Source organism: Cyanistes caeruleus, chromosome 7 (assembly GCF_971803275.1).
Source record: "Cyanistes caeruleus chromosome 7, bCyaCae1.hap1.1, whole genome shotgun sequence".
Classification (NCBI taxonomy): Eukaryota; Metazoa; Chordata; class Aves; order Passeriformes; family Paridae; genus Cyanistes; species Cyanistes caeruleus.
In genome coordinates this window covers 37,847,431-37,868,039 of record NC_141707.1, presented here as the reverse complement: position 1 = coordinate 37,868,039, position 20,609 = coordinate 37,847,431, and the positions used below count along the sequence as shown (strand labels likewise).

At 37.7% G+C, this 20,609-nt stretch overlaps 1 protein-coding gene across 46 annotated transcripts in view; it reads left to right on the top strand.

The window, feature by feature from the left end:
• QTMAN (queuosine-tRNA mannosyltransferase) overlaps positions 1–20,609 on the top strand; it is a 294,131-nt gene that overhangs the window by 53,930 nt on the left and 219,592 nt on the right. For 7 of the 46 annotated variants that reach the window (XM_086898298.1, XM_086898295.1, XM_086898297.1 and 4 more), the window contains one exon: positions 11,689–11,804. The exons of the other annotated variants lie outside the window; for them this stretch is intronic. In XM_086898298.1, the coding sequence (XP_086754424.1) occupies positions 11,713–11,804 (92 nt within the window). In that variant the 5' untranslated portion in view covers positions 11,689–11,712. The remainder of the gene's footprint in view (positions 1–11,688; positions 11,805–20,609) is intronic. 46 annotated transcript variants of the gene reach the window in all.

Genomic DNA, 20,609 nt, shown 5'->3' with positions numbered 1-20,609 from the left:
ATACACTTCATTAGTTTAACTTACAGTTACATTGACCTAAGATAACTTAACTCCAATTTGTCAAGTAACCCACATCTTGGGGAAAGGGGGAGGGTGCGCTGACAAAAAAAAAAAGCAAAAAAAAAAAGCAAAATCCCACAAAAAACCCAACGACTCAACAAAAAAACCTCAACCCAGCATCCTGAAAACTCACTTGAAGTTAATAAACTTGCAATCTGTCATAGACTTATGTGCAAATACAACCTTTACTGACAGCAAATAAATCTGATCTAACCAATGGAGCATCTTAAGGAGAGGAAAACGTTTTCTGTGCTGGTGCTGTTCGGGTTGGAGCAGAGGGAATCAAACAGTCAAAGTTGACAAAGATGCGATGGTTAAAATAGAATTTGTACCTTGTCCTCGCAGGCAGCATAAAATTTTAGGATCAAGGGCTGATATGGCTGGTGAGAGGAAAACTGATTAGAGGTACCTTCTACTTTACTTGCACATTTTTAATGTTTGTTTTGTAATTGAATGTTTCGATTATTTTATTAAATTGAAAGTTTAAGTGCATCAGATTCAACCTAGTAAGGATGACTGCTTTCCTATTAGAAAACACATTGATTAAAATTAATTTTAATTCTGTTATTTCTAAGCTTTCTAGTAACCACTGAAGATCTGCTTCCCAGGTAGTAGTTTGTAAAGACAAAATTCCATTGCAAACTGGCAGTACTGCATGTTTAGAATTGCACGTTTAAATATTTCCACCTTCTTGTGAGGTTGTGGAAAATACCAAATTTGCATTACTTATAATATTGACATTATTTACAGAAAAAAAACCCTTTATTTTATAAGTGCTTTCCATAAATGTGACATTTCTTAAATACTTTGTTTTTATTTGTATGTTTAGTAGTGCAGAAAGGTCATGGATATTTCAAGTGCAAATGCTTGTGGTAACGGAGCTGCCTTACTAAATCTTTATGTTCAAACTGTACTCTATTTCAAGATCCTGGGGTGTGTGAGAAGTAATACTGATGCTGTTAAGTTTGATATTAGATACATTTTAGACAAGTAGTGTAGATATGTTTTAAAGGACTTAGACTTCTATCCATATAAGCTGATTTTTGGGAGCAGGAAGGTTTGTTAGTTTAAATGTGACACTCAGCAGTTAAGGAATACTCTTAAAAAGTGCTTTTGAAACAAAGGATGCAGTGCAGAGCAGTAGATGTTCAATTCAGAAACCCTGCATTGAGTAGGGAGTTTCTGTGATGAACTTGCTAATTGTTTTATCAGAGAACAGACGTGTCCTCCCTTGAGCACGAACTAAAGCTGAGTTGGTAACGAAAAGGGCATTTAATGTTACTTTTGTGAACTGTACGGCCGCTCTCCTGGTGTGCAGTAACATTATGTTCCCAGGAATGTGGAGATCTCCCTGGGATTGTCACAGGGAGAAGGTGTCCTCACCCTCCACAGGAGCACGCAGAGCTGTTCTGGAAGATATCGGGCACTCGGTGTTAGATCTGCAGTGTGGATTTGTTTTAATTCCCCGATGCAAAGTCTGTGCTGCATTTCTTCAGAAAAGTTTTTCTTTTTTGTTTTCTTGGCTTTGTTAAGCAATGTGTTAAACCAGCTCATGTTTTCCTTCATCTCCTGAGAGGAGCACGGGAGCCCTGAGGAATGGGAAGTCCAAGCATGCAGAATCCCTTCAACTTAGAAGGCCAGAAGGAGCATTTAAAGGTGGATCACTTGCCTAGAGATCTTGAAATGATCACATAAATTGATGTACAGCAGCCACAGACTGAGTTTTAATTGCTGTAGAGTCACAGATGATTTTTCTTTAATTGGAAAGAAGATGTTTGGACGTTGCGTTGGTGCGAGGAGTTTTGTTCTTGTGGTGGCAGTTTCCAAATCACAGCATTTGAAATGCACTGAAAAAGGGAGGAATTGCAGTCTGCTTTCTCTAGACAAGGTTTTCAACCATCTGAGAGTTTTGCTAGCAGTTGGTGGGATATTATCTTCTTCATTCCATGGATTTGCAAGGTCCAGCAGAGCCTCCTCAGGCTGCTGGCACTCTGCAGAGCTGCTGTACTCACTGCTTTGTCTCCCAACTTCCTTCAGACAGCATCAACTCCTTGATAGGTGTGGGTGTCTGATCTTCAGCCTAAAGTTGTTTTCCATAGCACAAAGTGACTATTCTGTAATTCTTGAAAGCATAAAAAAAAAGAATTTTTTTTTAACGTTTTTTAAAATTCTTAATTCAAGGAAAGTTCTCAGATTTGAAAATACCATAGCATAATTTAATGAAAAACAAAAATGCTTTTCTTTTTCCTATAATTCTTTTCTTTATTACAGTGGACAAGCTATTAAATTACAGATAGTAAAATGCTGGTATGACACATTAGATGAAAGGAGTTTATATTTTAGAAGCTATCCTCTACAGAAAGTAATTCAGTCTCCAAAAAGTTAGTAGCATAAGACTGTAAAACAGAGTGACTAGATTCAGTGTAGCTTCCAGTGTGTTTTAATAGCCCTGCTAGATTATTTTAAATATATATATATAAATATTGTGTATAACATTCAGTATTGCCCCCCAGGTAGCTGTTCATGTGAATAAAGATTTTATTTGTAACAGATTCTAGCCCTGAAATACCCCTAGGGTAAATGTTAGCATATATATACCCCTTGATATCTGACAACTATATTTTAAAGACAAATTCTGTGCTTTTTACATTTTACAAAAGAGAAAACAAATTATTGTTTTCAATTAATAGAGCTCTGAAAAAAAAATCCCAACCTTGTTTGGGGGTGGTGTTCAGCAAAGGAGAGTATATTTCAACAGTATATAATGTAGATGCAGTTGTTTCTTGATTTTGGGTTTTTAAAAAATACTCTATGAAAATCTACTAGATTTAAGACTGTTTCAGATCTGATGCTTTTTTTTCTATTCTATAAGGAGAAAATGAATAATTACAGAGTGAATTCTTTATTAATTGGTGGTCTGTGTCCCCTAAATATCTTACAAAAACAACCCTTTAAATTTTTTTCCAGTGAGTAGTTCAATCCTACTGAAAACATAACACTGTGTGGATGTGTGACCATTTGCAAGCTCGAGGATTTAACTGTTTTCTAGGTATTTTGTTTTCAGAAACATTCCTGCACGCCCTGAAGAAGGTGTTTGAGGATGTGCCTCAAAGCAGGGCAGGGCAAATTTCACTAAATCTGAATACATAGATATCCATTTGTGCTGGAAACATTCCTGCCTGTTTACATCTTTCTATGAAATACTGGAAATGTTTTTATAATCTTTGTAGGAACTGCAATAATCTGTCCTACATTAGAAGCCTTCCTAGAATTTGCCCCTCATAATGCTCAGGTAAGGAATGAATAAACTGTATGTATGAATAGTACATTAGTTAAAAGAGGATAAACAATTACCTACAAATTAAAAAAAAAAAAGTTTATCTGATACTGTGTGGGATTTTTTGGGCATAATTTATGGTGTTTGCTTCTATATATAGATGAATAAACATAAACTTCATTCAGAGCATTGGCTACTTAGAGTGTGTGTTTTGATGTTACTGCTCAGATTCACTACATTTGAAGATGGGATGTGTCTCATCTCTTGGGAATTAGTGAATAATTTCAGAGGTTGTCTTGGTTTCACCCCATGTCTGTTGCTCTGTGTGTTTTAACTGCAGTTTTTGTGTGGGGCACAGTGGAATGTGTGAATCCGAGAGATCCCTTGTGCTTTGATGAGCTGATGTAAAGGCATGGATATACAAGGTGACTAAGTGTAATATCCAGTATCCCTTAAGGACAGGATCCAAATCTCCTGGAAACACATAATCACAGACTGGGTTGAGTTGGAGGTGACCATAGTCATTCCAACGCCTTTGCCATGGGCAGGGGCACCTTCCACTAGACCAGGTTTCTCCAAGCTGTATCTTAGCTGGCCTTAAACCCTTTTTGGCTTACAAATGCCTCGTGGGTATAACTCACTGATGAGTACAAATCTCCACATTCTCACCTTGTTGTGGAGGTGCCCAAACAAAGGTGTGGGAGCTCCTTCTTCACCCTGTGCTTCGCTTTTCTGCTAGCTCACTGAACGAAAGGTCATTACTTCTTTGATTTCATTAGTACTAAACTTGCTCGTTTTTTTTTATCCCCTTGAACAAATAGTTTTGAGTTCACCCAGGTTAGTTCAGACGGGCTGGTGCAAACGCACACGTGTTTGTCCTGCCCACGCTCCCAGGGAGCTGGCTGGGAGTTCGCTCCGCTCCGGGGGCCAGATGGCCGTCCTAGCACCATGTTGAGCCTAAACCAATAAACCCTACTGAGATACGAGACACAGGCACCATGTACTGAGCTAAAACAACTTGGTGACTTCTGACCAGAGCTGGCTGGTGTCCAGCCAGCTTCGAGTGTAAGCACAGAGAATATACGTCCATATGGAATGGCACGAAGCTCCACCACTCAGCACAGATGATGCCCTCCACTGCTGTAGCCCTGGATAATAGAGGGTGTCCCAGCCTGGGTAAGGGGTGTGAAATTCTCTCTGCTGGGGGAGAACTTGGAGGCCATCTGATGCTGGAAAAACGTAACATGGGAATGCATGTGTAAAACTGGGTTTTGTTTGATTTAGGTTAATATCGCACCAAACCTGTTCTGGAAACTTCTCTTGAAAAATGTTACCGGTCAGAGAGAGCTTGTGAAGGGGAGCATATCATCAAATGGATTTGAGAATGATTTTTAACAGAATGCTAATATAAATCAAGGTGTGAAAGTATAACAAAAAATGGTTTAGAATCTATAATTGATTTGCTTTTTTTGTGGGGAAGATAGTGTAAATAAAAGCAAATTATTAAATAATTGCTAAAAAAATTTAATCTGGTAAAAAGACTTAGTAAAAAATGAAGTAAAAAATTAGGGAAGGTCTAGAGGCAAAATCATTTCCTATTGAGGATAACAGCACTGCTGTTGTTTCTCTGCTCACAGCAGACTGTGAAAATTTCCTTTTCAATGTGATGGAGAGAGGCTGCCTGAAAAGTTTTTGTGAAGCCGATGAAGGAGGTGGGATGTCCTTTTGAGGGAGATGAATTCCCTTGCTCTGAGGGCCCAGAAACAATGCTCTGGTGCTCAAAAGTCCTTGAACAACATCATGATTTAAGAACTAATGTTTTTATTCTTAGCTCTGGCTGCCGAAAAACTTGGAGGGGGCGATCCAATAAGAACAGCAAAAAAAATCTAAGAAACAGGACAAAAAAAAACCTCCCAAGTAAACTACCTGAAATTTATTCAGGCAGACAGCAATGTGATCTTAAACATTCACTTTGCATTAATCAACTTTGCCTCAGATAAAATGCTGGCAGATGGTAGCTATTCATTTTAAAAGTGACAGGTTTTCTTTACGTTTTTGTGTGGAAACCCCCACATGCACTCTTCCCTCCAAAAACTTTACTTGGTTAATTTGTCCAACATGCTTTTTTTTTTTTTTTTTTTTTTCCCCCTTAAATACACTCCCATTATTAGGCAATTTCACAATTTGGATAGTTAAAAGAGGGTTTAGATGAGTTTAAATGCAGGCTCTTTCCTTTGAAGTCAGGGGAAGTGTATATATGGGAGCTGGGTTTTGGCAGAAGTAAGCTGGGAATGATGAAGACGATGCGGGGAGAGGTGCCGGGCCAGGAAGGACGCGGGCTGGGACTGCTGGGTGATCTGTACAAAGTGCTAATGTGAAATGGCAGTTGTCTGTTTGATGTGTAAAAGATTTGCTGAAATTCCAGCAAAATATTCTGATGAGAGAAGGAAAGAACAGTCTGGGTTTTCAAATCCTAGCATGTGTTTTCCTTTATGTTCTCAAATGCCGGGTGAAATCCTTATTTTTCTTTCTAAAATGAATTTTATGAATCACCTGGAGAATTGATATTTACATTGCTGGCAGTAAAATGTAATGAAATTGTGCATTATGATTCAGTATTTCTGCACTTAGGATTTTAATGAGGATTTTATCTGTCCTTTTAAGTGGTTGCTGTGTATATATTTTATTTCTAGATTAGTTATGGATTACATTTCTATTTCCAAATAACAAACATATACACTACTATATTATAAAGAATATGATACTTTCCACAATTCATTGTCATTCTAGCCCATAACACTAATTTGATCTTCCAAAGGGAAAGTAAAAAAAGCTTTAGTTTGCATCTAATAAAGAGAAAAATATTGATTTTTTTTTCCTTTTCTTTGGTGCTGCTTTTTTCCCTAATCTCAGTTATTTTATTTTATTTTTTTTTGCTAATAAGTAAATACTACAAATTTTGTAAGATACTTGCTTTGCACATGATTTAGATTTATAGCTTTGTGTTCTGGTGTGATAAATAACTAATTTTCTTAATGAATACCCACAACTAGAGCGGATTTTTTGAATTGATGCATAATGAAAAGGAATCTTACATTCTACAAACTGTTTTTAGCAATTCAGTTTTGGGAAAAGACCTACCTTAGCGCTAATATAAATATATATATATATATATGTATATGTACTTTTGGGTTTTTTTTCTGGTAAGCTTTTACTTGATGCAAACACATTGAAGTTTAAAAGTCTTGGTTCAGGTAGTTGTGACATCTCAGTTTCCAATCTTCAACAGACTGAATCCAGAGCTCTTTCCTTACCTATTTCTTGTGCCTCTACCTGAGAGCCAGCTTGGATGGGGCTTGGAGCAACCAAGGTTCCCATGGCAGGGGATTTGGAACTAGAATATCTTTAAGGTCCCTTCCAACCCAAACCATTTTAGGATTATTGTTGTATATCTGCTTTTTATAACAGCTGAGGGCTGCTAGCACCTGCTCTGAGTGTCCATGAGTTTCAGTGTAGATTTTGAAGGCACAGACCAGGTCATTCTGGAAAATATGCCCAAAGGTGTTTTCTGGTTTTATCTCCTTGATTCCTCTGGGATTACAAGGCTGAATGTCCCTAAGACAAGGGTGGAGTGCATTGGATGCTCTCCAAGGGCATTACCTTGTGGTGTAGTGCCCTCCAAGGCACTCAGGCTGTAATTTGGGAGCCCACTCTGGTGTGAGCTGAGGCACGGTGGGTGAGGGTGGTTGTGGATGGATGGTTGCTTCATAAATGCCATTCTGTATTAAACAGAAATGTTGGTCTAAATTGACACATAAACCACTTAATGTTGTGGATTATGATATTGTTTCTTCCCTAAACGCACAGTCCTAGGCAGGACTTTGGTTACAATCTATGTGCCAAATTGTGCCACAATGGAAAACATTTAATTCAGGATCAACTTCTGACTCCCCCAAACAACAGTTGAATCAATTTGTTTCCTCCTCCTCTTCCCTTTTATATATCTTGTCCTAAGTATTGGTAGGCTTTGAGTCATTACGATGATGAATTTAACTTCCCTTCAAAAAACAATTAGGAATACATACATTGTATCTATTAATTGGAATATCTTTGATGAATACAAAGCAACTGAAAGCTTTTTTTTGTTCATTGTTCTGTACTAACGATTTCCACAATTTCCTTATTCCCTTGGACAGTATTTTTTCCTTTCTTGCCTTTGTCCTTTGTCCCTGTCTTTTCCTCCCTTCCTCCTGCACATTTACTCTGATGGTCCAGTGGACACAGTCATTTTAAAGAATGCTTTCCATTTCAGAGCACTGACTGTTTTTATTGTTTATGTTTATAACCTTGCCTTCTTGTTCATCATTTTTTGTTTCAGCTCTCTTAATTTCCATTTTACTTGTTGCACACTTGAACTTATATTTCTGTCTAGTTGCAACTTGAAGAAACAATGAACAAAACAGCAGTGGACACAACATCAAAAGTAAATATGTGATTTTCTTGTTGCAGAATTACTGGAAGAATTCATTCTTTTTAATAGTATTTCAAATAATTATATAGGAAAAATATATTTAGAATGGAGCTAATGTTTCTCTTATACCATCTTACTTGATATAACTACATCAGTCCTTTAAATTTGTGATTTACCAAATGTTTAAAAAGAAAAGGTGTAAATGATTATGGGTAGAACAGTAGAAAATTAATTTCAAATTCTATTTTCTTGCAGTTAAATGGTATTCCTACTGATTTCTGTTAATGTGTTTTCTTTGAGTGCTAATATTTTTAATATAGAATACTCCATGGAAAATAATATGTATCTAGTTAGAATATGGAAAAGTCTTCATGTATTTAGGTATTATGTAATAACATGAAAAAATTCTGAACATGTAACTGTGTATATTATATATGGAAAAACTAAAAAAATTGAAGGGGAGTAATTTGAGAACATCTGCAATTTTTTATTTATGTAAGAGAATATCCCATTTTTAATTAAAGATGGAATTTAAGAGTGATAAATGGCACCATTATCTAGTAACAGTTAGTTTGCAGGCATTTTTTTCCTAATGTTCTCAGATTGCTGTAGGTTTGACAGTGCCTTTGGCTTTTGTGAGCAAAATGCATTTCCTACTCGTGACAGAAGAGTTGTAACTCACTAAACATGGAGCAGTTATCATGCATAGCGACATCTCTATGCTTAAACCCTGAGGAACTGAATTATTTTAAATTATTTTTAATGCAGAAATTTCCTGGTAGTCAATTTTATTAAAAACCTAACAGTTAAAAATTTTATCTGCCAAACGAATTTTGAGAAATATCGCTAAAGACACTAAAACTGTGCAAGAAAAGGTGAATTTTGGGGGAGATTTTGTCAGGTTTTTGAAAGTGTTTTTTTCTTTGGTAGTAGAGTGACCATTTTCTTGTAGTTCTTTGCTTTTTTTACTTTACCACTTGAATTCCTTCTTTGTTGCCGTCATCCTAGACTAAAGTTGGTTTCAATTTATTGTTGCATCCTCAAGTCTTAGCTGTAGAGTGTCAAAGTGGGAGCTAAAAAGCTGGGTAGGTGCTTTGGGAGGAACTCGAGTTACCATCAGGTGTTGGGCATCTCTTGGTATTTGTGACTCTCAGTTATCCCAGGAGCAAATATTTGGTGTCCTCTTGTGTCTCCATGACTTTCACAAACCTTCAAGGTCCTGACTGGAGAAGTTCACTTGTGTGGGGTTAACTGGCCATTGTGGCTACTGATGACTCAAATGACGTTTTCTAGTCAAAAGTCTTTTTTTTTTGAAGATAACTTGATTACAGAGCCCTCATCTTCAGCTCCTCCAGACTGTCGTGTTACCATCTACTCAAGGTGGAATCTGGTTTGCAGCAGAACTTGCTCTTCTGAGGTTTAGTACCAGCCCTGCACAGGATCCCGTGGGCCCAGCCTAGTCTGGAATTGGTTTTCTGTGGTTTCTGTGGCTGTTGAAGCATTCAGCTCTGATGTGCTGTAAACACAGACCTCAGGTCTTGTCTCCAAGAGCTCCATAGGCAGAAATGGTAGGGAGGAGTGTCAGAAAAGAGTAATTGCCAGAAAAAAATCTGGAAAACCAGAGTCTAATGTAATTATTGAAAATTGCATCATGAGTTAGAAATAGTAAAAACTACATTTTCTTCCATTTTTTTTCTATCATGGAGCAGAGAACCTGGAGTGTGGTCTTGCCTTGAATTAATACTCATTCTGGTGTAAGCTCACTGGAAAATACTTTGATATAGTTTTACATTTCAGTTCAGAAGAAAAATAATAGATTTTAATCATAGACTCAGAATTGTTAAGGTTGGCAAAAACCTCTAAGAGCTTCAAGTCCAACTGTTAGCCATGCTATGCTATGCTGAGTGGAATATAAATTCAGCATTAAAGTAAGCATCTGCAGTTGAAAAATCCTAATTTCCAATGCTAACAGCTGCATGGAAGGTCATTGACATTGTGGAGTGCGTGGGGTCTCTGGGGCTCAGCGTGTTTGAAGTCAATATTTATGGTGCCTCTGTACCTCCTGTCATTAGCAGGAGGTTTTCAAGGGACTGTTCTTAGATTATATTTTGCACATGGCTCTTGTTTTCCTAGATACTGATTGGAGAAAAGTGAAGGATATAATAGTTTTCCTGTCTGTTGATGGGTGATGAGACCAACATGTTGGGGCCATGGGTGGAATCGGGGTGAATGAATTGGTGGCAGGAAGGGAGTTTGAGATGCTTGTGTGCTTCCTGCGTTTTTAAGGAGTATAAAGGATATTTCAGCTGTTGAGATGAAGCTCAGCAGCTGCTCTGCAAACTCCTAATGGAGCAGGGGACTGGATTTTCTTTATCTCCAGAGTTTTCCTCTGGTCACAGTTACTGCTGGGGCTCCCCTTTTCTCTTAACCCATTGTTTTTAAATGTCATGGTTGATACAGAGCAATAATGAAAATGTTTTTTGCTGGATAAAATGGGATTTAGAGACAATACTCTTGCTTATTAATTGCTAGGTACAGACTAAGGCTCTGAATGATGAAGAGGAAGATGCAAAAGCTGTGTGCACTGAGCAAATGCTTTGCTGTGCAGCCAAACAGCTTTGCAACCACACTCTGGGTTGTTACAGCATCACTGTGGTATTTGCCTTCCCATTATCTCTTCAGCTCACTTTTCCATGGTGTCTGGTGCATGCATATTTTATTTTGTTTTTAATTTTTTTTAAAAAAAATATTACTTTATTTTGCCTTCCAGAATGTGGTTTAAAACTGTAACTTCATTGACTCTTGCATCTTGCAGCTTTCATTTTGTCTTTGAAATCCAGAGGGGTGTTTAGAGTGAGCAGTAGTGTATCCAAGGTAGAATATTTCATGTTTTTGCAGATTGCTAGTATTACATGCCAGAGCAGCCTTCTGACCGTGAAGCCTAGCCACGTTTGTTCTATTAGCTGCACTTCAGAAGTATTTGTTTAGTTTTTTCCTCAGATGGATAACCAGTATGGAACATTCTGTCCACAGAAGTCTTATTAAAGAGGTTAGAGCATCCTGCTAATTAGAAAAAACTAATTAGGCAGATTGTTGAGCCTGTAACCAGAATTTTATATTTTAATGGATTTTGAAATGCGGTGTGCTCCCTTTTCCTATTGTAAAATACACTTTTTTCCTTTTAAATGCCTGGAAATGGTCTTTTTGAGGAGGTTATGCATTCAGAATAAGAAAGCAGCAACGTTTTAATTTTTGAATATATTACATAAACTGTAGGAGACTATATACTGTAAAATTGGTGAAACCATTAATTCATACCAGCCTCTTATTGTGGCAGAAAAAAATTGTTTGGCTACCTTCCTGTTGGTAGGTTTTGAGTTTAACTGCCCCAATGAGGAGTTGAATTAAGTTCATGTGAAGAAACAATATAATTTGTGGCTGTGTTAAAATTAGACTTAGATGATACAGAACTCACAAATTACTCTTTGCTACTTCAAGCTAAAATTAATTGACCACTGTTTCACTGAGCCTTGGGAAGTTTATCATGTTTAAATCTGGATCCAGTCCATTTTTGAGTGCTCTTGTAGTGCTGTTAGAGACTTTTGGTCTGGAAGCTGAAAAATGACCTCGTTCTCGGCTGTGGAGTGACCTGGAAGCAAAACATGGGGTTGGTTGGGTTTGCATGGTTCACATCTTAATTCCAGGTTTGCAAGGTGCCATGTGGAAAGCAAGGCATGTTTGTGGCTGGGGACAAAACGCTGGATTGGAGAAACATTTAAAATATATATATTTAAGATGGATTTCTCCCTAACATCTACTTTTGAACTCTCTTTCAACTGTGCCCTGCTACAAACTTTAATTAGTTGTAACCTTTTTTCAGGCTTGTCATTCTTCATTTTGCAAAATGCTCTGGCTTGTGGAGCAGCCGTGTGGTCGGGAGCCGTGGGCAGTGACCTGCAGTCTGTGTCAGGACCATCCTCTGAGATGTAATTCAAGGTACAGATGTTGCAGTTGGTGAGATGAGGTTGGCGGCCATCTGGAAGGTGGCCATCTGCTCCCTCCTGCAGCAGCAGAGCACCACGCTTTTGGGGGCCCCTGCCCCTTCTTGTCACAACCTGAGTCAAGACAATTCAGAATTGTCTCTTTGAAGCCTGATTTGGGAATATTGGCTGGCCAAGTGCTTGGCACTTAGAGAAGTAAGGGATGGGAAAAACAAATACTTCTAGACAAGGTTTAGAAATGAGCTGTATGAAAGGACTTCAGTAAAGCACCAGAGACTTAAGATACGTAGCTCTGGAAAGGTAGGAGAAACCATGGAGGAAAGGGAGATGCAGCTTGCTGTGCTGATTAAAAACAGAGAGAAATGTCCCATTGGAGCATGAGGCTTTCTATTATTTTGCTAATGTATCAGGAAATACCTGGAATCTTTACCACCTGAAAACAGAACTGTGGGTACAGGGACTAGAAGATGGAGCAATTAGGTCCCTTTAAGGAAAACATTACTACTTCCAGTCCAAGGAGGCTGAAAAGAAGGCAAAAATATTGCAAGGCTTGTATTTGTGGTGTCAGCCCTGCACGGCCAGACCTCCTATATTTGCTGGAGTGTCAGCTCTGGCTTTGGCCAGTCAGATTTGTGTTCAGCATGTGTGCTGACCTGTAGGTTCACACCCTTCCTCACTCCTGCACTTCAGTCTTCAGCCTGAAACCTGGGAGTATTATCAAACAGACAGGTCTAGGTAGTTAGCATGATGTCATGTCTCTTCATCAGTTTATGGAACAGGGCTGAAATTTATGGCCATAAATATTTTAAATTGTTTTTGTTTGGCTTCTTGGAGAGAAGAATTTCCATAGGTGATAGGTTGTCTTGTAAGAGGCTCCACTGTATGATAGATCACATGGATGTTTCAGTACATGGGGAGCTTGTCCCCCTTCAGTGTCATAGGTTGGAATTGTTAAAGGCACTTAACAGCTTTACAGACTCTTGTTTAATTACTGGTCATTATTCTGAAGTGGATGACTCATTTAGCCTGCAGTGATGGGAGGTGTTCTTGCCCTCTATATAATTCTACACATACATATTTTTGCTCCTAAGCACCACAAAAATGTCTGTTTTCCTCTTGTATGTCTCATTTCCAAGAGTAATACAGAAAAAACAGATCTGAGAGAGGCCATGGAATGAGAAGGGGGATGTTGGGAACAAATTTGCATCAATTTGGATGCTTCTTGGTTCGCACCTGAACTCTGCCATTCAGTTCTCACCTGGAAGGGTGTGTAATACTGTAATAAATTAAATATCTATTAGTCCATTCTTCTATATTGGTATTTCAGATTAGAAAACAGGCAGGACAACATGAAATTCAATGCTTAACAGTGTTCTGACATGGCAAAGTGTTATAATTAACATTTAAACTATATAATAAACTATATAATAAACATTTAAAGTCCTAGATTAGGTTTTCTTCTCTCAGTTAAGGCTCTGTGTCCTTTACTGTGACCTTCTGTGTGTCCTGGTGAAGGCCCATTGCAGAAGTAGCAACTTTGAATTTACCAGTCTGTATCAAGAGGCAGCACTTGGTCTTGTTGCATGTAGATCTAAATAAATTTGCATTGATCTCAATAAATGGGGATGTTTTGAACCTTGACTTTCTAATGCTTCACAGTTGGGTGTTTTTTCCCTGCTTTGTCAAGGAGGATGACTGTAGTAAGACCATGAGCTGATTACTCCCTGTATTAGATAATCATTTCTTAATGTGGGAGGGATATTAAGAAGAATAGATGTGAGCACTCTTAGAAAACTCTTTATGGAATAAGGTTTAAGCACTGCTGTTAATAGGATGCACATTCCCTTTTGTGCTGAGTCAGGCAGAGCTTGGCTGTGTATCCAGGACAAAAATCAAGGAGGTCTTGGACACTCTTGCAAAACATATGGTGACTTTGCTGTCTTTAAAAATTGTCACTATTGCTATGATTGCATTGTCACCTCTGGATTTTAGGTGGGCAGTAGTTGGAGTTTAATTAAAGACCAGCCCTACTTCCATCTTGACCTCTCTCTGAAGAACCTCGTTGTTCCCCCACATCATATGCTTGTCTTATGATGTGCCAGTGGCAAATAATTATGAGTTTGACCTAAAATTTAAAAAAGCATGCCTGTTTTAAGTGTCCCTGTCAGTGGTAGAGGCTGCTGGGTGCAGGGAACAGGGGGAGGATGAGTGGAGGTACAGGAGGGACATTGGGTGTTCCCAATGGAAAGGCACTGCAGCAGTCACCAGCTAATGCTGGCTTTGCTTGGGAGAAGCCTGACTCATCATTAGAGATAAAATGTCTGTTTTGAATGAAAAGCTAATTTGATGGATGGAGGCTTTTCCCGTCAGCAACATTTTAAAAAGAATCCAAAGGGTTTTGGGGGATGGCTATTCAAATTTGGTCAAGTCTTCAGTATAGAAAAGTAGGGACTTAAGAATCATAGTTAGCCTTAGAGTAACATAAGATCCTGTAAAAGTATTTTTAGGGATTATTTTTTGTTTGGTTGGGTTTTTTTGCTTGTAAAAGCTTTTTCTGGATTATGTAACTGAAGTCAGGACTAGATACTGCAACTCTCATTTGTATTTTATGGGGTGCTCCGAAGGATAATCTGGAGGATGTTTATGAGGGGAGTGGTAGTAGTAGGAAGATAGAAGCACTGACTTTCTTTTTAATTTTTTTTCATAGGATTCTGAATCTTCTTTTAATTGTGTAAGGTTTTTAAAACATTCAGGTTGACCTGTGATGGTATATTCTCAATGGTTTGTTTTTCTAATATTATTTGGTGAACTCTGGAATAGCTCTACTGTCATTCCTACCAGCTCTTCATAGAAAATGTTCCCCCTATTAAGTATTTTTAAGATGCTTTCATTATGAAAGCCCTTGAAGTTAAGATGAAGTTTAGGTTTTTGTTTTTTTTTAAATTTTCCCCTGTGTTGGCGTATGAATGTGGTTTTGCCTTAGTGGCACTTCCCCATTTCAGATTATTTTCTACCTCTGCATATTATGTGATTTCTTGTTCAAGTGAATGACAAGATGATGTATGACACACTTGAGATGGTATTGAGCAGAGTATAGTTGGAAAATTGCAGTGATAATTTTCTTTTTTACATCTCAAACTTACAAGCCATTGAGGGGAAAAAAAAAAAAAAGTGCAATAGCAACTCAACAAAAAGCATAAGGGGAAACCTAGAAAAATTACAGGGAAATTTCCATAACAGATACACAAGTAATGCTGCTTTAATAATGATTTCCTGTCATGAACTATTTTTATCATTTGCCAGCTCTCTGACGTGGCATTCTGTTTAACATTTTTGAGAGCCATGTTTTAATCAGATTAAACTCAAGGAAACCGATAGGTATCTGTTTGGCTCATGACTTGTGCTTCTGTTTCTGATTTAGTCACAAGACCATTGTTGCTGGAATCTTTTAAACCCCGTTTTACTTCCACTTGCAGCCGGTGTGTGAGCCTGGAGGTTGAGTGCCAGGGATTTTCACGATGTACACACACAGGATGCATTATAGAATTATTTTGTAAATTAAAGAAGACTGATACAAGCTATGTCTTTTTCCTCATATGATTAAATGGCTAAAAATAACCATCTATTTTTAGTTTCAGGCACTGTAATGTTTCTTAGGAACAAACTCACTCAAAGCACTTTGTTAGGAGATGCTGACCATGACCAGTTCTGCATTCTGATCCACTTAAGGAAAGCAAAGATCCTTAATACATGTGAATATTCTTGCATCATTTTATATAGTGTACAACATGATGCTTTCCATGCAGGAGATACTGCAAGAATAAACACCTATATTTTTAACTTTGATATTTTCATGTTTTTCAGTCATTTTCATTTTATTAAATGAAAAAGCAGAAAAGTTTCTAAGCAAAACTCTTATGGTCTCCAATACTGAGCACATCCTGCAGATTTAGAAAAAAAGAAAAGGTGCTGCATAACATTTGGAATCATGGTTGTGCTTGAGTAATAGTGAATTTAGCACCTCATTTGGTGGTCACAGCATCCTGGAGCACGGGGGAGGACCAGCAGCCTGGCTTTTAAAAAGCTCTGTCTATCCATGTTTTCCTAATTTCCAGAGCAAAAAAATCCTGTGTATTACATTTCTAATGACCTCTTTTGTCTGTTGCAAATGCAGAGAGATTGTATTCAACAGCTTGGTTTGTGTGGTGTCTTCCTGCAGTGTATTATTTATTTGGTTGACGTGTTCGAAAACTGCGAGCGTAAGAATTAATAAAGGTTATTAGTTACTTTCCATAATAAAATTAGCTGACCTTTAAGAGCATTATACTGGGGCTGTCTAAGTGGAAAAATGACAGAGTGCATTTTTATTCTGGTAGCCATTTCGATTACTAAATCTTACAGTCACAATATAGAAACTACGTGTGGTGATTAAATGTGTCTCTTGACTGTATATTTGCAGACAACAATGAAATAAGTGGAATTTTTGTGTTCAAGACAGAATTTAACCCCTCATTTGCAGTTTCGCCCACATCTTATATTTGGCTCCATTTGAACAACACAGGGGAAAAAAAACTGAAACAAAGAGGATGCAACTTAATTTTCTAAAATCGAGTGTCCTTTGGAAGCGGCGGTGCCGGGAGTTCACTGTGGTTTTTCTGGAGCGTGATGATGTGCAGATTCCTGGAGCAGCCTGGCTTGGGTCTCTGTCAGGCTGCTCTCTGTAGCTGGGCACATACAGCTCACTCAGCCTGATAGTCTTTAGTCATCTCAATTTATCAACCAGTTTAGAGAGAGATTTGCCATACAAACCAATATTGGAATGTGAAGTACACGTGCCCACCTGTATTTTTAAGTTGTGGACAGGATGCATCTCATTCCCAAAGCCACTGTTACAGCAAACTTTCATAATCATATTTTCTTTGTATTGAATAATGACATTTTTAGCTGTGCTGCAATCTAGAAAAGATTTTGTAAAGGCTTTAATCTTTATTGTTATTTTTGAAACACTGATAATCTATATAATGATGAAAGTATGGCTTGGATTTCAGGTGAACTTCAGATTTGCTGGTGCTACTGCATTGTACTTTTTCAAATTTTGACTAGGTCTTATAACATTTGTTGAAATCCTTACAAGATATTCATCTATTTGTAGCATCATATAGGTCTGGCTCCCCATCTGTCTCTGTTTTTCATGACAACGAGGCTCTGGTACATTTTTTTTTAATTTTAGTTCTTATTCATTGAAGCCCTGTAATGCTGTTTCTGTCTTAGCTGTTTGTCCAATAGGTTTTATTGATTATTTGGGATAAAATAAAAGATTCTTCATAGGGACAAGTATTAACCAGCTATCAGTGAATTCAGTTTAATTAGGTTACTTTTCCTACCTTATGAAACTGAATATAGTCAGAATCCATTTATGTGCTATTAAATAAATAAATAAATTACTAGCATAATGTAGTGCCAAAAGCTAAGAAATACTGAGGAAGAAAAGTTCTTAACTGAATTATTTTCTGCTAGGCAATTATTTATTAAGGGTCTCATAGAGCTTTTATATTTTAAAAGTAAGGGTATGAATCTAAGGTTCAGATTCCCCCCAAATAAATCCTTATTTAACAGGATATCCCTGAGACTTTTCTTTCCCCCCCACCTCTTTTTGTTAGTTATTTTTTTGTAATTTTTTTTTTTTTTTTCCTTTTCACTATTGGCAAGGCTGACTGAAACAGTCTCATCTGGTTTAACTAAAAAATCTTTGCATTACTTGGCGGTGGTTTCTTTTGTACGTGGTGCTTAGAGCTCCTTGAAGCTGGAGCGCACAGGAAATGCAAATCATGCAAATCATCCTCGCGCTGACGATGTACAGTGGCGTGATTGAGCAGCAGTACGTATGGCTCGTGGGCTGACCACATGAAAGGGCTCATTTAAAGACCAGATGAGCCCAAGCTGGCTTAAGTTAGACTATGTGTGAGCTTCAAAGCTTATAGAATAGCATCCTTTTTAAAAATAAATTTATTTTATTAATAACACCTGCGCCGAGTTCTTAAACAGTGAGAACATGTATAGATGAACGTTACATTGAGTAACAGGCCGTGCTTAAATCAGAAGGGCAATATTGTGTTTTTGTTGGTTTTTTGGTTTTGTTTTTTTTTTTTGTGGAAATTCAGGTATGCATTCATATGGGGGGAAGGCGACCGCAGTCTAATGCACTGCAAAAAAAGTCCAGTTTGTGTTTGGTGTACATAAACCCCAAGTCTTTTCTGCCTTTCAGGTAAAAATGAAAATAAATGGAAGATAAAAGGGATTTTTTTCTGTGCAGCAGGGTTAAGAACAGGCTTTCTGTAAGTGCTTTTGAGTGCTGAGAAAAGGGAGGTTGATTGCTGGCTGCTTCAAATTTCTTGGTAACTGAGGAAAAAAATATTGCATATTATTTTTCATACTTCTGAACAGCTTTTTCAGTAGTTTCAGGGCTTTATCCTTCCAATAAAGCTGAGCCCTTGTGCTGTGGACTTTGGTCCTTGAAGATGTTTGGGAGCGCAGCTGTGGTGGGAACACTGGGCTTCATCAGCAACCTGTGGACACAACCTGAGTAAAGCCACGGGGAGAAAATTCTGGTAGAATAATGAATGTTTTTCTTATTAATCTGGCACCAAAAAGGGTGGCTGGGATAGGTAACAGTGTCCTCAAAAATATTCTTACCTTTGGTCGTTATCAACATGGGTGGCTCTCTTTCTTCTAGTGAGAGTCTTATTTCTTACACGTCTTTGTTACATACAGCCCTCATTCACTTTCCTTTGGATGTTTTTAAAAGTTGAGATTCATTCAAATAATGTAACATGACACAAAGCTGGAAAATGTCAATCTTGGACTGTTTCTGTGTCATCTTGTTTAATTTTTCCTTGAAACAGTAGCCCTGAGGAGGTCTGCGGTGGGACTGGGCAGGACACTGCACTCCATCACCCTGACGGGTGTAATTTTGGCTTGATTTTTTTTCAGTAGCTCCTTACGCCTTCATTTTGTTCTTTCTGCTAATACACAGGAACAAGAGAGAAGGAAAAAAATGATTATTTTTATATTTTATCTGCCAGATTGCTTCTTCCTCATCAGGTCAATCCACAGGTCCTGGAACAGGAAAGAGGGACATTTCTCACATATTTTTTTTTACCCTTCCATTCTTTTAAATGCAGGGGAATTTCTCTTCATGTATGAAGTCAAGGGGAGCATTGCACCTCTTCCTCATACCTGCAGGCTGGGGCAGCTCCCACTGGGCTGAGCACATACAGTGTGGGCCATAGTGCTCAGTGGGGAGTTTTGGCTTCAGTTGGGGCTGAAATGCTGAAATTCCTTCCTTCTGTATGGATTGTTAATTTATTTGTTTATTTTAAAGGGAAAAAAAAAATGGCTAAGGGGATGGCATCCCAAAACCATCAGGGAAAGGAATATTGGGAATAAATACTGTTTTTCTAAACCTGTGACCCTTTAGAGGAAAAATTTGTGAGGCTTCTGGGCAGGTTTTTATACATCCAGCAAAGGTTTGTGTTTAAATAGAAGAAGCAATTTAAATCAAAGATAATATTAAAATATATTTTATACTTAGTGTAAGAAATACCAAGATGCAGGAGCTAACAGGGAAAGCAGAAGATAAATTTTACTACTTGTATCTATAATAATTTAATATAATTTAATATCCATTTCAGTGTTTGACAGGATGTAAAGATTACTTAAATATTTGTACCTAAGAGCACAGGGCTGTATAAAGATCTTTGAATTTTCAAGTTAATTTGTTTCTTCCGGCAATATAAAGAGATATATACAGAAAATTAATCCCACATGATTGCACAGCTACCATTGCTCCAGAACTTGTTGGAGAATACTTTCCAAAGAACATCTCCAGTCATCTTGGCAAACAGCTTGAGTCAGGTTTCCTTTTCAGGAGCTCCTGAAAGGTTTTATGTGTAGTTCAATGGCATTGCTGGAAAAATGGTGTTATTTGGAGACTTTGACCAAAACTACTTTACTTTGCTCAGCCTTTGCAGATATGAAAGCTCCTTGCCCAGCCATCTTGAACAGATTTTTAGGTTTCTGTCATGGAGAGATGCACAATCTTTTTTCAATAACAAATTAGCTCTTGTCAACAGTTTTCCTGGCCACAGTTTAAATAGCTCAATTCAGAATGTTTCATAGTTTTATGGTGTATTTTGCTAGAAAATATATGTGTATATAGTATTTATGTGTCGCGTATCTGCATGTGCATGCACGCAGACATCTGTGCACGTACATCTCTCTGGAAGTGAAGATACGAGATCTGAAAACGCTGAATCGCTCTGTACGCTCTCACAAAGATAATATTTTGGGAAATCTGTCAGGTACTGTGGTGAGCAGGGTCCATAAGATACGTAAACACTTACATGATCTTACATGAGCTGATTGAATCACTAGACCATGACATTTGCTTATCTTCAGCTCAGGCTTGGGCTCCTGACTTCTCACTGTTGCCCTGGTTTGCTTGTTGGTCCTTGATAAACAAACCTTGGCCTCAGTTTCTTAATCTTAAAGATTAGAAAGCATCTGGTGTGGTTTTTGACTTCTTAACATATGACTCCAACCCCAGAGGCACATATTTATCTTTTGTTTTCCTGGGAAATAATAGGAATTTAGTACTGGATGCTTTATTTAATGATAAAAAAAAAATTCTGAAGTGATAGTTGCATATGAGATATGCTGGGAAAGTATGATTTGTGAAATACATGGAAGCCTAGAAGTGCTTTTTATTAAAATAATATTTTATTTTTGGATTTTTGCATGT